At 44.3% G+C, this 14,601-nt stretch overlaps 1 protein-coding gene across 1 annotated transcript in view; it reads left to right on the top strand.

The window, feature by feature from the left end:
• CATSPERE (catsper channel auxiliary subunit epsilon) overlaps positions 1-14,030 on the top strand; it is a gene marked incomplete at both ends in the record, with an annotated part of 177,838 nt that extends 163,808 nt beyond the window's left edge. The window contains 2 exons of the mRNA XM_080698694.1: positions 10,537-10,694; positions 13,973-14,030. Coding sequence (XP_080554820.1) covers positions 10,537-10,694; positions 13,973-14,030 — 216 coding nt within the window. The remainder of the gene's footprint in view (positions 1-10,536; positions 10,695-13,972) is intronic.
• Positions 14,031-14,601: the final 571 nt, after the last annotated feature.

Below are 14,601 nucleotides of genomic sequence, written 5' to 3'. Positions count from 1 at the left end.
GCAACTTAGTGAGACCCTGTTTCAAAATAAAAAATAAAATATAGGGCTGGGGATATAGGGTGGAGGTAGAATGTCCCTGGGTTCAATGCCCAATACATAAAATAATAGTAATAATTAATAATAATAATGTCTTTTACTTGTTTTTTATTTGTCTATATCCAACATTACATTGCAAATGTCCTAGAGATTGCAGTGATAGAAAGATAGAAGACAAAGAAATGAAATGGTAGAAGATGTGGATTTTTTTTTTTTTTGGCAGTACTGGGAATGGAACCCAGTGGCATTCTACCTCTATGCTACACCCCCGCATTATTTTGTATTCTTTATTTTGAAACAGGGTTTGACTAAGTTACAGAGGGCCTCACTAAGTAGCTGATGCTGTCTGCGACCTGAGATCCTCATGTCTCAGCCTCCCGAATGCTGGGATTACAAGCGTGTGCAGCAACTCCGGGCTTGTGACTGTTTTTCAAATAAGTATTATTGTAGTTTATCAAGACATAGTAATAGTTGGGTGTGGTGGCACACGCTTGTAATCCCCGTGCTTGGGAGGTGGAGCCAGGTGGATCTTACAGGTTCAAAGCCAGCCTTGCTGGCTTAAGAGACCCTGTAACCAAATAAAAAATATTAAAAAAAAAAATAGGTCTGAGAGTATAGCCCGGAGGTAGAAGGGTTCCATCCCCAGTACCACCAAAACAAAAAGAAATAGTAATAATTAAACTGAGCAAATTAAGACTATTCAAGATGGCAGCTATGATTAAAATGCAATTATAAAACAATTTACCTGCATAAAAGAAAGTGGAAACTAGAGAAACAGTCAATGCAAAGGCAATATTCACCTTTTAAAAAAAAATTAACAGCCAAGCATGGTGGCGCATGCTTGGAATTCCAGCATTTGGGAGGCTGAGACAAGAGGATTGCTGTTTGCCGACAGCCTCAGCTACTTAGTGAGGCCCTTTGCAACTCAGTGAGACCCTATTTTGAAATAAAGAATAAAAAAATTGGGCAGGGGGTGTAGTTCGGAGGTCAAATGCCTCTGGGGTCCATCCCCAGACATGGAAAAAAAAAAATTCACAAAGCCAGGCGTGGTGGCACACAGTTCCTAATCTCGTGCTTGGGAGGCTGAGACAGGAGGATCACACAGGTTTGAAGCCAGCCTCAGCTCTTAGTAGGCTCTCAGCAACTTAGTGAGACCCTTCTTCCAAATAAAATATAAAATAGGTCTGAGAGTGTAGCCCGAAGGTAGAAAGCCCCTGGGTTCCACCCCCACCGGTACCACCAAAAATAATAATAATAATAATAATTATTATTATTATTATTATTATTATTAAATAAATAAATTTCACAAAGCCAAATGAGGTAGCACACACCTGTAATGCCTGTACTTGGGAAGTTGAGACAGATGCATCATAGGTTGGAGGCCAGCCTCAGCAATTAAGCAAGCCCCTGTTTTAAAAACACAAAGGAGCCAGGCAGGTGGCACACACCTTGATCCCAGCATTTCAAAGTCTGAGACAGGGGAATCATAGAGAACTTAGAAAGACCCTGTTTCAAAATAAAAAATAAAATAAAAAAGGATCTAGGCATGGTAACATAGGCCTGTAATTCATGTACTTGGGAAGCTGGAGGTCAGCCTGAGCAATTTATTTTTTTAATTTATTTTATTTATTTATTTATTTATTTTGGTGGTACTGGGTGTGGAACCCAGGGGCTTTTCTACCTCCATGCTACACTCCCAGACCTATTTTATATTTTATTTGGAAACAGGGTCTCACTAAGTTGCTGAGAGCCTCACTAAGTAGCTGAAGCTGGCTTCAAACCTGCGCGATCCTCCTGTCTCAGCCTCCCAAACGCGGGGATTACAAGCGTGCGCCACCACGCCCGGCTTAGTCTCAGCAATTTAGTAAGACTTAATGAGACCCTGTTTCACAATAAAAAATATTTAAAGGTCTAGGGGTATCGTTTAGAGGTAGAATGCCCCTGGATACAATCCATAGTGACTCCTCCAAAAATGAATAGTTAAATCTTCCATTGAGACTCCTGATCTTAGGTTCTCACTCCTGAACCTGGTCTTTTCTCAAAGTAAGGCTTCCCTGGATTATGTGCAGCACCCTTGAAGAACTCCCTCCCTGAACAACTAGCCAATGCTGGTGGCAGGCGTGCCAGGCTTTCTGATGCAACTCCACACAGTTGTCCAGCTGCGCTCCCACAAGGCCCTAAGCAGAAGCCAATCATGACGTCACATACTCTGCTTCCTTCTGTAAAAAGAACCCCAGACAGCGCGAGTGTGGCGCCAAACATCTGGATTCTTTACAACTTTAACTAAAGCCGGATGGTATATGACAGGTCTATTTTTTTTATCGTTCTTTTATTTCTTCCCCTCTTTTTTTGGTGCTGGGGATTGAACCCAGACGACACTGTATCTCTGAGCTACACCTCTCAGACCTTTTTATTTTTTATTTTTTATTTTGAAAAGGGTCTAAGTTGCTGAGAGTCCCCCCTAAGTCTTCCTAATTTCAAACCTGCCAACCTCTTATCTCAGCCTCCCAAGTACTGGGATTGCCGGCGTGTGCCCCTGCACCCAGCTTCCAAAACTTTCTTGACATCCAGCCCAGTACAACCCCCTGTGCCCAATTCTTGTGATCTGTTTCATTACCTCACCTCTCTCCCAACATGGGACTGGAGCAAGGCGTGCACTATCTGCCCCAATTACCTTTTGCCTCGCTCCATCCTTCACACTGCAATGCCAATAACATGAGAGACTCAGGAGCCACTGGTATCTGCACAGCTGAGCAGAGCCGGACCTTCTGCTCCACTTCACCATGTGGTCTTGGCTCAATTCAGCTTTGTCATTACCCATTACAGGAAAATAAATGGTAAGCAGTCTCTTCCTCCTCATCTTAGAGGCCTGTGTGCTTAAATTTTTTTTTTCTTTTGGTACTTGAGATTGAACCCAGAGGCATTCTATCTTCAAGCTACACCCCTGACCTATTTCATTTTTTGAAACAGGGTCTCACTAAGTTGCTGAGGCTGGCCTTTAACCTGCAATCCCCAAGTGCTGGAATTAGAGGTGTGTGCCACTGTGCTCGGTGGCCTATATACTTACTCTTAACTCTGTGATTTAGCCCACTGCATTTTGGCATGTAAGTCATTTTAGACTAAAATTTTATTACTTCAATCAATTTTCTTTCATGCTGACCAGGGCACTGCCACAGAGATGGACTTCCAAACATTCCTTCCATATTGTATTCCTCACTTAAAATTCAAATTCCCGGCAGGAACTTTACAGAGAACTCACATTATGAACTGCCTCACCTCACTCCAGGTACACCCTAGGAGTCCGGAGAGAAAGAACAAATATAAACTGGGCATGGGGGCATATGCCTGTAATAGTAGTTGAAAGGCTGAGACAGTAGAATCGCAGATTTGAGGCCATTGTGAAATAACTTAGACCCTGTTGCAAAATAAAAAATAAAATAAGGCTGGGGATGTAACTCAGAGGTAAAATGCCTTTTACCATACCAAAGAAAGTTTATGAAAAATTGTTCAAAATCATTAGCAATCAAGGAAACACAAACTGAAACAACATTGAGATTCCAATTAACTCTAGTTAGAAGGACAGTTATCAAGAATACAAACAATAATAAATGCAGGCAAAGACATGGGGAGACAGAAGCTCTCATGCACTGTTGGTCTTATTAATAAGTACAACCACTGTGGAGCTCAGTATGGGAATTCCTCAAAAGACTAGGGATAAAACCACCATATGTCCCAGCCACACCACTCCTGGGTATCTTTCCAAAAGAATTAAAGTCAGGATACAAGCCATGTATGGCGGTGCATGCTTGAAATCCCAGTACTTGGGAGGCTGAGACAGGAGGATCACAGGCTCGAGGATAGCCTCAGCAACTTAGACTCTCTTTCCAAATAAAAATATAAAATAGGAGCCGGGCTTGGTGGAGCATGCTTGTAATCCCAGCATTCGGGAGGCTGAGATCTGGAGGATAGCGGTTCGCGGACAGCCTCAGCTACTTAGTGAGGCCCTCTGCAACTCAGTGAGACCCGGTTTCAAAATAAAGAATAAAAAATAGGGCAGGGGGTGTAGCTCAGAGGTAGAAGGCCCCTGGGTTCCATCTCAAGTAACACACACACACACACACACACACACACACACACACACAATACTGTAGTGATCCATAAATACCCCTATTTATAGCAGCACAATTCACAATAGTCAAATTATGGAATCAACCTAGGTGTCCATCAACAGATGAATAGAGAAAATGTGGTAATTCACACAGTGGAGTTTTACTCAACCATAAAGAAGAACAACATTATGTCATTTGCAGGAACATGGACAGAATTTGAGAACATTATGCTAAGTGACATCAGCCAGAAAGTCTCAGAAAGTCAAGGGTCATATGTCTTCTCTTATATGTGAAAGCTAGAGAGAAAACAGGAAACAAAAGGGACTCCAGATGAAAGAGGAGAGAGGCCAGGAGAACTGTGGAAGGAGGATGGGGAGGGAGGCGGTGAGGGGATAAAGGAAGATATAAGAAAGAACAGATCATCAAATCATGCTCTGGCATACATGAAGGTGTCACCACCAGTCTACTAACAAGCATGGGGAGGGAGCAGAGTCCAGTTCGGAGAGAAACTTGCCAAGGGATGTGTGCAAGCATGGATGTACCACTTTGAACCTCACTGTGATGTATGATTGCAATGCACCAAAAAAATTATTCAAAAAGAGAGAATATGCACTGTTAGCCAGACGTGGGGGCACAGCTTGTAATCCCAGCATTTGGGAGGCTGAGACAGGAGGATCCGGGTTCGCAGACAGCCTCAGCTACTACTTAGTGAGACCCTTTGCAACTCTGTGAGACCCTGTTTCAAACTAAAGACTTAAAAAATACCGAAAAAAAAAAAAAAGGAAAAGGAAAAAATAACAAGGGCTGGGAGTATTGCTTAGAGGTAGAATGTCCTTGGGTTCAATCTCCAGTACCAAAAAGAAAAAAAGTCAAAGTGTTTTATGTTGTTTTAAAACATTCAAGAGCCAGCTGCACTCTGTTCCTGCCACCTTTCTCTGGACCTACGCTGAATGACTCTAAACACAGGCATCTTGGGCCAGCTCTGTCCATCCACTCAGGAGCTTGCTTGGAGTGCTGCTTGGGCACTGCATTTGGTATGCCAGGCAGCCATGCCCTAGTTTCTCTGGAGACCTCTCTATGGGAAATCTCTTTGTTGGAGTGTGAGGGACAATTGTGATTAGGCCTGCCTTCCCTGGGTACCATGGAATGTGAGAAGAGCACACTTTTCCTCCTTACAAGGACCTCCATCCCAGCAACCAATGCTTCCTTTTTTCAATGAGAGAAATAGCCTTCAAGGATATGAAATTGCCATCAAGGTTTGTAGCTAATTGAATAGTACAGACTTGAATGTAGCGAAAACTCCAGCCTTGCCTTTTCCTGAGAGCCGAGTTATAGGTGGTTTCTTTCATACTGGGATTAAACCTTGAGGGCATTCTGCATCTGAGCTACATCTTCACCTTTATTCTAGAAGCTAAAGGTGTATATTATCTTTTCTTTCTTTCTTTTTTCTTTTCTTTCTTTTTTTTGTGGTACTGGGGATGGAACCCAGAGGCATTCTACCTCTGAGCTATACCCCAGTCCTATTTTTTATTCTTTCTTTCTTACTTTCTTTCTTTCTTTCTCTCTTTCTCTTATTTATTTTGCAGCACTGGGGATGGAAACAGGGGCATTACACCTCTGAGCTACACTCCCAACCCTAGTTTTTAGTCTTTTTATTTTTTATTTATTTATTTATTTTATGGTACTGAAGGTGGAACCCAGGGGTTTTTCTACCTTCAGGTTATACTCCCAGACCTATTTTATACCTTTTTTGGAAACAGGGTCTCAAGTTGCTGAGAGCCTCACTAAGTAGCTGAGGCTGGCTTTGAACCTGTGTGATCCTCCTGTCTCAGCCTCCCAAGGGCTAGGATTACAAGCTTGCGCCACCACGCCCAGTGGTCTTTTTAAATTTTTTTTTTGGAGGGTCTCACTTTTTATTTATTTTTTTTATTGTTACATTGTAATCATATATCACATTGGAATACAAGACTTGAGAGGATATACAAGCACACATCATCCAATTAGCCCTCATCCAGCCCCCATCCCATTCCTTCCCCCTCCCTCGATCCCATGCTTGTTTGGTGATTAACTTTGACACATTTGTTTATGTACCTCCTGGGTTTTAAAGAGGCTCCATCCTCCCCTATTCCATACCCTCTGATTGATCACCTTAGTTGCTTCACTATAGGGCCCTTTCTATAGCTCAACCTCTTCCTGTTGCCCCTTTCCTCCTAGTTATTGCTGACTAGGGGAAGCATCTGATTTTTATTTTCTGCGATATTTCTCTGTGCATGCCGCGTTCAAGTACCGATCCCACTCTTGATGGCCCCAGTAGTGGCCTGGCTACCCGGTGGACTGATCCAGACTTCGCTGGCTCAAGCAGCGGCCTTGCCTCATGGGAGGCCCCGATTCTGATCTCGCTGGCCCTGACACCAGCCTAACCCCTCAGCTGGCTCCAATCCCAGCCTCGGAGGCCCCAGTAGCGGCCTTGCCTCACGGCAGGCTCCGATGCTGGCCATTGGCCCCGGCACCGGCCTAACCTCTCGGCAGGCTCTGATCCCGGCCTCAGAGGCCCCAACACCGGCCTAGCCTCACGGAAGGCTCCGATCCCGGCCTTGCTGGCCTCAGCACTGGCATAACCCCTTGGCAGGCTCCGATCCCAGCCTTGGAGGCCCCAGCATCGGCCTTGCCTCACGGTAGGCTCCGATGCCGGCCATTGGCCCCAGCACCGACCTAACCCCTCAGCAGGCTCTTATCCCGGCCTCAGAGGCCCCAGCACCAGCCTTGCCTCACGGCAGGCTCCGATGCCAGCCTCACTGGCCCCAGCACCAGCCTAACCCCTTGGCAGGCTCCGATCCCGGCCTCAGAGGCCTCAGTAGCGGCCTTGCCTCACAGAAGGCTCCGATGCCAGCCGCTGGCCCCAGCACCAGCCTAACCCCTTGGCAGGCTTCGATCCTGGCCTCGGAGGCCTCAGTAGCAGCCTTGCCTCACGGAAGGCTCCGATGCCAGCCGCTGGCCCCGGCACCGGCCTAACCCCTCGACAGGCTCCAATCCCGGCCTCGGAGGCCCCAGCACCGGCCTGGCCTCACGGTGAACTCCGATCCCGGCCATGCTGGCCCTGGCACCAGCCTAACTCGTCGGCAGGCTCCGATGCTGGCCTCACTGGCCCCAGCACCGGTCTAACCCCGTCTTTTTAATTTTTTGAAACAGGTTCTCACTGAGTTGCAAAGGGCCTTACTAAGAAGATGAGGCTGTTCCAGAACAGTAATCCTCTGGTCTCCCCCTCCCAGACCCAGCCTATTCTTTATTTTTGAAACAGGGTCTAACTAAGTTGCGAAGCACCTTACTAAGTAGCTGAGGCTATCTGTTAGCTCATGATCCTCCTGTCTCAGCCTCACAAGTACTGGGATTACAAGCATGCACCACCACACCTGGCTTTATTTTTTGTTGTAAAACAGAGTTTTGCTAGGTAGCTGAGAAGCTCACTAAGTTGCTGAGGCTGGCCATGAACCTACAATCCTCTTGTCTCAGCCTCCCAAGAACTGGGATTACAGGTTGGCGTCACAACATTTCAAATAAAGGCTCTATATTAAGTCAACAAATATGCCACCTGCTGTCTACCAGACACACATGGGCTCCAACAACAAGCTTTTTTCTAGAGGTTCTTATTATCACCATCTAATCAAGGGTGACATTTTTATTTTTGGTATCTGGGATTGAACCCAGGGGAATTTTTTCTCCAGGCTATACCTCCTACCCTTTTTATTTTTTGTTTGTTTGTTTGTAATGCGGGTCTGGGGATGGAACCCAGGGGCATTTGACCTCCAAGCTACACCCCCTGCCCTATTTTTTATTCTTTATTTTGAAACAGGGTCTCACTGAGTTGCGGAGGGCCTCACTAAGTAGCTGAGGCTGTCCGCGAACCTTGATCCTCCAGGTCTCAGCCTCCCGAATGCTGGGATTACAAGCGTGCGCCACCACGCCTGGACAGCCCTTTTCATTTTGAAACAGAGTCTCACTAAGTTGCCAAGGCGGACCTCAAACCTGTCATCCTCCTGTCTTAGCCTCCCCAGTACTGGGATTACAGATTGTACCACCGTGTGTGGCTAATAACTCGTTTGTCCATGGAGTCACTGTGGGTAAGTCTTTTTGAAAATGTGTAAAAGTTGACTGATTCCAAGGTTCTGTTGACTAGGAAGTTATTCGTGAAAGGAAAATACCTCGAAAAGGGTAGGGGGAAAGGAAAACATTATTCTCTTGGTGGCTGTGCTTTTATAACAGAATACTTGAGATTTGATCATTTATCATGAATAACAATGTATTGGCTAATGATTCTGGAAATGGGGAACTCCGGGGCATGGTGCCAGCCTGGGAAGGTATAGTCTCATTTTAGCAGTGGTAAGTAGAGGGTGGGAGGTGGAGGGTAAGGAGGCCACAGAGGGCATAGGGCAAGCAAGGGATGGGCCAGCGGGACCCAGACTCATTCCTGTGGAAGGAATCCACTCCCAGGACAGAGAAACTTCCCACAGTAGTACTGGCATGAATGCCTTTGTAGGGCAGGTGCCCCTGTTCACCTCTCCCATTGGCCCCATCTCCCAACAGCTTTGCGCTGGGGGAGCAGGCTTCCAACTCTGGGGGACACAGGGAAACCTCAGGGACCGTGAGAGATGATGCTAAGCAAAACCTAGGACACATTCAAAGTCATTGTGTCCCAAGGTTTTCTTGATCCTTCAGATAAGAAACTTCCAGAGAGCCAGAGTGTGGGAGGAAGAGCCTTGAGGAAGACAGGAAAGGGGCCTGAGAGAATTCAGAAGCAGTGTGCACAGTGGAGACACCTGGAATCCCAGTAGGTGGAGAGGCTGTGGCAAAAGAAGTCACAAGTTCAAGGTCAGCCTGGGCAATTTAGTGAGCCCTTGTCTCAAACAGTAAAAAGGGCTGGGGTGTAGCTCAGAGGTAAAATGCAGCCTAGTGTATATGAGGCCCTGGGTTCCATCTTCAGCACCCAAAATCCTAACAAAATTAAAGAAACAGAATTCAGCAATAAGGCTATGTACTTAGTATCGGCTTGTTTCAGCTCTGCTTTTCAGATGAATGGCAAAGAATCAAAAAGTACTGTTTCTAGTTTTATCTTGAGACCCCCAGAGAGAGGCACAGTAGTGGCAATGGGGATAAATGAAAGTCCTGGGGGAGATAAAAACCCATCTTGGTATAGTATCCACACCTTTTGTCTTAATCAGTCATTCTCCCTGCTCTAATCCAAAACGGCTGACCACACAATTTAGAGGAAGGAAGATTTATTTGCTTACAGTGTTTGGAGACTCAGGGTTCAGTTCCTGCGAGGCTGGGTCTGAGGAGCTCAGGCCTGGCAGCAGGAAGCAGAGAGGAGGATAGAGCAAGGCTCTGCTCTTATGTCATGGAGGCCTGAAGCGAGAGAGCGAGCAAGCACGAGGATTCAAAACCAAAAGCACAGTCCTTAAGGCCACCCCAGGGACCCACGTTCTCCAGCCACCTGCCTAGGTGACCTCCCAATACATCCATTCCAGTGGATTTATCCACTGCTGAGGTTACAACCCTCATGGTTTGATTATATCAACTCTGAACATTAATACATAAGCTCTTACGGAGACATTCCATATCTAACCATAACACCTTATAAAAATAATTTCTGTTCCAAACTAGCATCTTTGGAAGATTGTATACTTAGTGTGTTTAGTAAAATAATATGCTTACATACTCTCTCAACACCCTAATTTAGTCCTGTGGGAAGGGGGTACTGGTGATTGAACGCAGAGGTATTCTACCCCCCAACTTTTATTTTTTTGAAACAGGGCCCGCCGGGCGTGGTGGCGCACGCTTGTAATCCCCGCGCTTGGGAGGCAGAGACAGGAGGATCGCGCAGGTTCAAAGCCAGCCGCACGCTGGCTTAGGAGACCCTGTTTCCAAATAAAAATGTAAAAATAGGTCTGGGAGTGTAGCTCGGAGGTAGAAGGGCTTCCAGGAACCCCAGTACCACCAAGAAAGAAAGAAAGAAAGAAAGAAAGAAAGAAAGAAAGAAAGAAAGAAAGAAAGAAAGAAAGAGGGTCTCGCTAGGTTTCTTAGGGTCTCACTAAATTGAGGCTTTCAACCCATTACCCTCCTGCCTCAGCCTCCCTAGTACTAGAATTATAGATGTTCTCCACCATAGTGGCTCAATTTCATTATTTTAACACAAAATACATACAGCACTTGCTTTTACTAAGCTTCATTTTTCATCAAGTTTGAACCCAATGTAGTCTCTAAAAGTGCTATCAAGCACTGCAGTGATAGCACTGATATGTCTCTAAATGACTTTCCAAGATAAATATATGAAAACATAATTTGTCTGTTAATTCAGAAAATGATCTTAAGATTTTTGTCTTTGCTTCTTGTACAGAATTATAAAACCTGTTTTTCTTATGCTATTGGAAAACCAGGAGACTTAAGTCAACCATATGAGATTATCAACATTTCTAATAATAACTCTATATATTGGCCGAGCCACCACTCTGGAATGTATGTATTTAGTGTAAAGATCCTGGATCCAAACTACAGGTGAGTATTATTTCCTTATAATGGTTTTAGCATTAGTTCCTCAAAGTTAATTATTTGTATGTGTTCTTGATGTAATTTGATACTGTATAATCATCTACTTGTTCCTCTTGTTGTTTATGTCTTTTTGCTTTGTAGCACTCACATTAAACATTCTGTGGGGGTGAAAGATTTTATATTAGATATTAACTAAATCACTCGATTTGAAGTGACATTCTGAGCACTTTCCTACGCTCCATTGTCTTGATGGATCCACTAGAAGATAAGCAGAGTCTCCTGCTGGTACGCCAGATCCTGCACACAGAGTTACTACTGGCATGGCAGGGCTGGCTCACTGGGACATGGGTGTGGAGACAGGGGATCGTGTGGGCACCTTACAGGGAAGCCTTCAGGGATCAGCACCTTTGGGGGACATGAGGGAAGTAAAACTGGGAAGACGAGGAAGAAGCAAGCAGAGCTTAGTCCCCATAAAAACATCAGAAAGTGTGGCCTTGGCAGGGCCAGTGCAGGAGCGGTCCTCACCGCCAAGCATCGAGCTCCAGAGCTTTGGTCCTGAAAGAAGACTGCAGCCTCCACCACCGTGCAACAGGCTTCCCTTCGCCCTTCATGCTCTCGCCTCTGAAATTCTGTCAGGAAGGGTTTTTATTGTTTGGGGGTTTTGTTTGTTTGTTTGTTTGTTTTGTTTTTATTCCAGGGATTGAACCCAGGAGCATTCTACCACCGAACTATACCCTCCTCCTTTATTTTTTTTTTATTTTGAAACAGGGTTTTGCTAAGTTTTTGAGGCTGGCCTTGAACATGTGATCTTCCTCTCTCAGCCTCTCAGTTACTAGGACTACAGGTGTGTACCACCTTGCCTAGCTCAGGTTTATTTAATTAACTAATTAATTAATTAATTAATTTGGTAGTAGGGGTTGAACTCAAAGGCATTCTACCTCCGAGCGACACCCTAACCCTATTTTACGTTTTATTTTCAGACAGGGTCTTGCTAAGTTGCTGAGGGACCTCACTAAGTTACTCAAGCTGACCTCAAACCTTCAATCCTCCTGATTCAGCCTCCCAAGGACTGGGATTACAAGTGTGCAGGCCCACACCCAGCTTGTTTTTATTAAATTTAATAGACAATTTTCTGTCTACTTGCCCTATCAATCTCCAAGAGAGGAATGTTAGTCTCCAACTATAATTAGGGATTTGTCTGTTTTTGCTTTTACTTCTGTCAGGTTTTGTTTCATGTATTTAAAGCTTTGCTTGAGGTAATACACCTTTAGGATTATTATATCTTATCACTATATCATGTCCCCCTTCATCTCTTCCTTGCTCTGATCAAAGTGGACTTTAGAACTTTAGTCTCTTTGAGTCTTTTATCTGTTAAGTGGGTCAGTAAACCTATCTTATCATATTCTGGAAGTAAATGAATGATCTGGACAAAAATCCCTAACTTTGCTAAACACATAGAAATAATCAATAGAAGTAAGCTCCTGCCAGGTGCTGTGATGCACACCTGTAATCCCAATACTTAGGAGGCCGAGACAGGAGGATCACAGGTTCAAGGTCAGCCTCAGCAACTTAACAATACCCTGCTTCAACATAAAAAATAAAAATGGTTTAGGGTGTAACCCATAGATAGAATGCCCCTGGGTTCAACCCCAAGCACCACCAGTAAAATAAAAAAGTAAGCTCCTTTCTTGTCTTCTCCCATTTGAAGGTAGATAAAGTTGAGTTGTAAATGTTTACTTACCTATTGCCTGCCTCATTCCAAGCAATATGTTAAATTATTAGATATTCAGTAACTTTAGAAATTCCAATACCCTCCCATATATCAAGTCCCTAACATGCTTGGCTTCCTGAGGGAGTTAGACTGCATCAGGCGAACATCATGGGTTCCAGCGCCAAAAACTCAATCACAGGTCTGTACTCAATCACATGGTCATGCATGCCTCTAATCCCAGCGACTGCAGAGGCTGAGGCATAAGGGTCACAAGTTCAAAGCCAGCCTCAGCAACTTAGTGAGACTCTGTCTCAAAATAAAATTAAATTCGGGCTGTAGCTGAGTGGTAGAGCATTTGTCTAGTATGTTTGAGTCCCTGGGTTTGATTGTTAGCACTGAAAAGAAAAAGATCCTGGGTCTGATGTTCTAACAACTGTGCCAGCTTTTGCAAGTTGCTTAAATTATTTGAGTTTCATTTTCATCATCTAAAAGGAAAGGGTTCTGTGAGGCTTAATAGGATAATGCACATCAATATTTGACGCTGCCTGGAGCATAGCAAATGTTCAGTTAGCATTCATTTTCTGTAAGTATTTTTTGGTATGTGTGTATGGTACTAGGGATTGAAACTAGAGGCAGTCTACCTCTGAATGACACCCACAGCCCAATTTTTTTTTTTAGACGGGGTCTTATTAAGTTGCCGAGGGCCTCACTTAGTTTCTGAGGCTGGCCGCAAGCCTGAGCTCCTCCTGTTTCTGCCTCCCATGTACTGGAATTACAAGTGTGCACCACCATGCCCAGCTTCTTGTATTAATGCCCACGAACACTGCTGCCTTGGGAACCTTGGATGAAGTGAGGTGGTGCTGTTAAAAAGGCTGTGAGGTTACACTGAGGGTCTCTGAGGGATCTCACAGAAGTTGAAATGCACACACAGAACTCGACATCGAGGTACACACCTATAATCTAGTACTTGGGAGGCTGGGACAGGAAGAGGCTAGGACAGGTTTGAGGCCAACCTCAGCAATGTAACGAGACTCTCAACAACCTAGTGATACCCTATTTCAAAATTTAAAAAAAATAATTCAAAGGTCCAGGGGTGTTGCTTTGAGGTAGAATGCCCCTGGATTCAATCCCTAGTGCTACAAAAATAAATAAACAAATAAATAAATAAAGCATGCATATATGGAAAAAAACTGCAACTTTATAGATGTCCTTCTACTTTGTCCTTGTCAAGAAAATGACACCATGAGCCAGGCATGGTGGTGCACACTTGTAATTCCAGCATTTGGGAGGCGCACGGAGGATTGCGGTACGCAGACAGCCTCAACTATTTAGTGAGATCCTCCGCAACTTCGTGAGACCCTGTTTCAAAATAAAGAAGAAAAATTAGGGCAGGGGGTATAGCTCAGAGGTCAAGTGCCCCTGGGTTCCATCCCTGGACCCGCAAAAAAAAAAAAAAAAAAAAAAAAAGACACCTTTCCTATGTTTACATATGTTTTATTACCAAAGAGTTGTGAAGGAAGTTTTAAATATATTGTATTTAATTAATATTTAATATTGTTTTTCTAATTTGCAGTTTCTGTAACTTAGTCACCATATTTGCAGTAGAGACCTATGGAGTGATTCCCAGGTAATGAGCAGTGCCTAATGGGGCTATAATGAAGGAATTTTTCAAAGATAGAAGTTATAGCTAAACAGGAAAAGCACCCCAGCATTTTCCCCAAAACAGAGCCTGTACCATAGCTCTCTAGGGTCCCCAACTTAATCCTATTACACAAAATATTACATGGTATGTAACTGAAATGAATCCTAAAAACAAATCAAAAATCTGTGACATGTTCATTGAGAACCAGTGTGTGTGTGTGTGTGTGTGTGTGTGTGTGTGTGTGTGTGTGTTACTGAGGATTGAACCCAGGGTTATTCTACCTCTAAGCTACACTCCTAGCCCTATTTTTTTTTTTAAATTTTGACCTTAAAATAGGATCTCACTAGGTTGATGAGAGTCTCACTAATTGCTGAGGCTGTCTTCGAACCTGCGATACTCCTGTCTCAGTCTCCCAAGTACTGGGATTATATGTGTGCACCACTATGCTCGGCTAAAACGATAGTGGGTAAGAGAGATAGGACATACTTGTAATCTCATAATCCCAGTACTTGGGAGGCTGAGACAGGAGGATTGCTACTTAATGCAGCCCTCCATAACTT

Source organism: Muscardinus avellanarius, assembly GCF_963383645.1.
Source record: "Muscardinus avellanarius genome assembly, chromosome: 7".
In the NCBI taxonomy this organism is placed as follows: domain Eukaryota; kingdom Metazoa; phylum Chordata; class Mammalia; order Rodentia; family Gliridae; genus Muscardinus; species Muscardinus avellanarius.
This window is presented reverse-complemented; position numbering and strand designations above follow the sequence as displayed.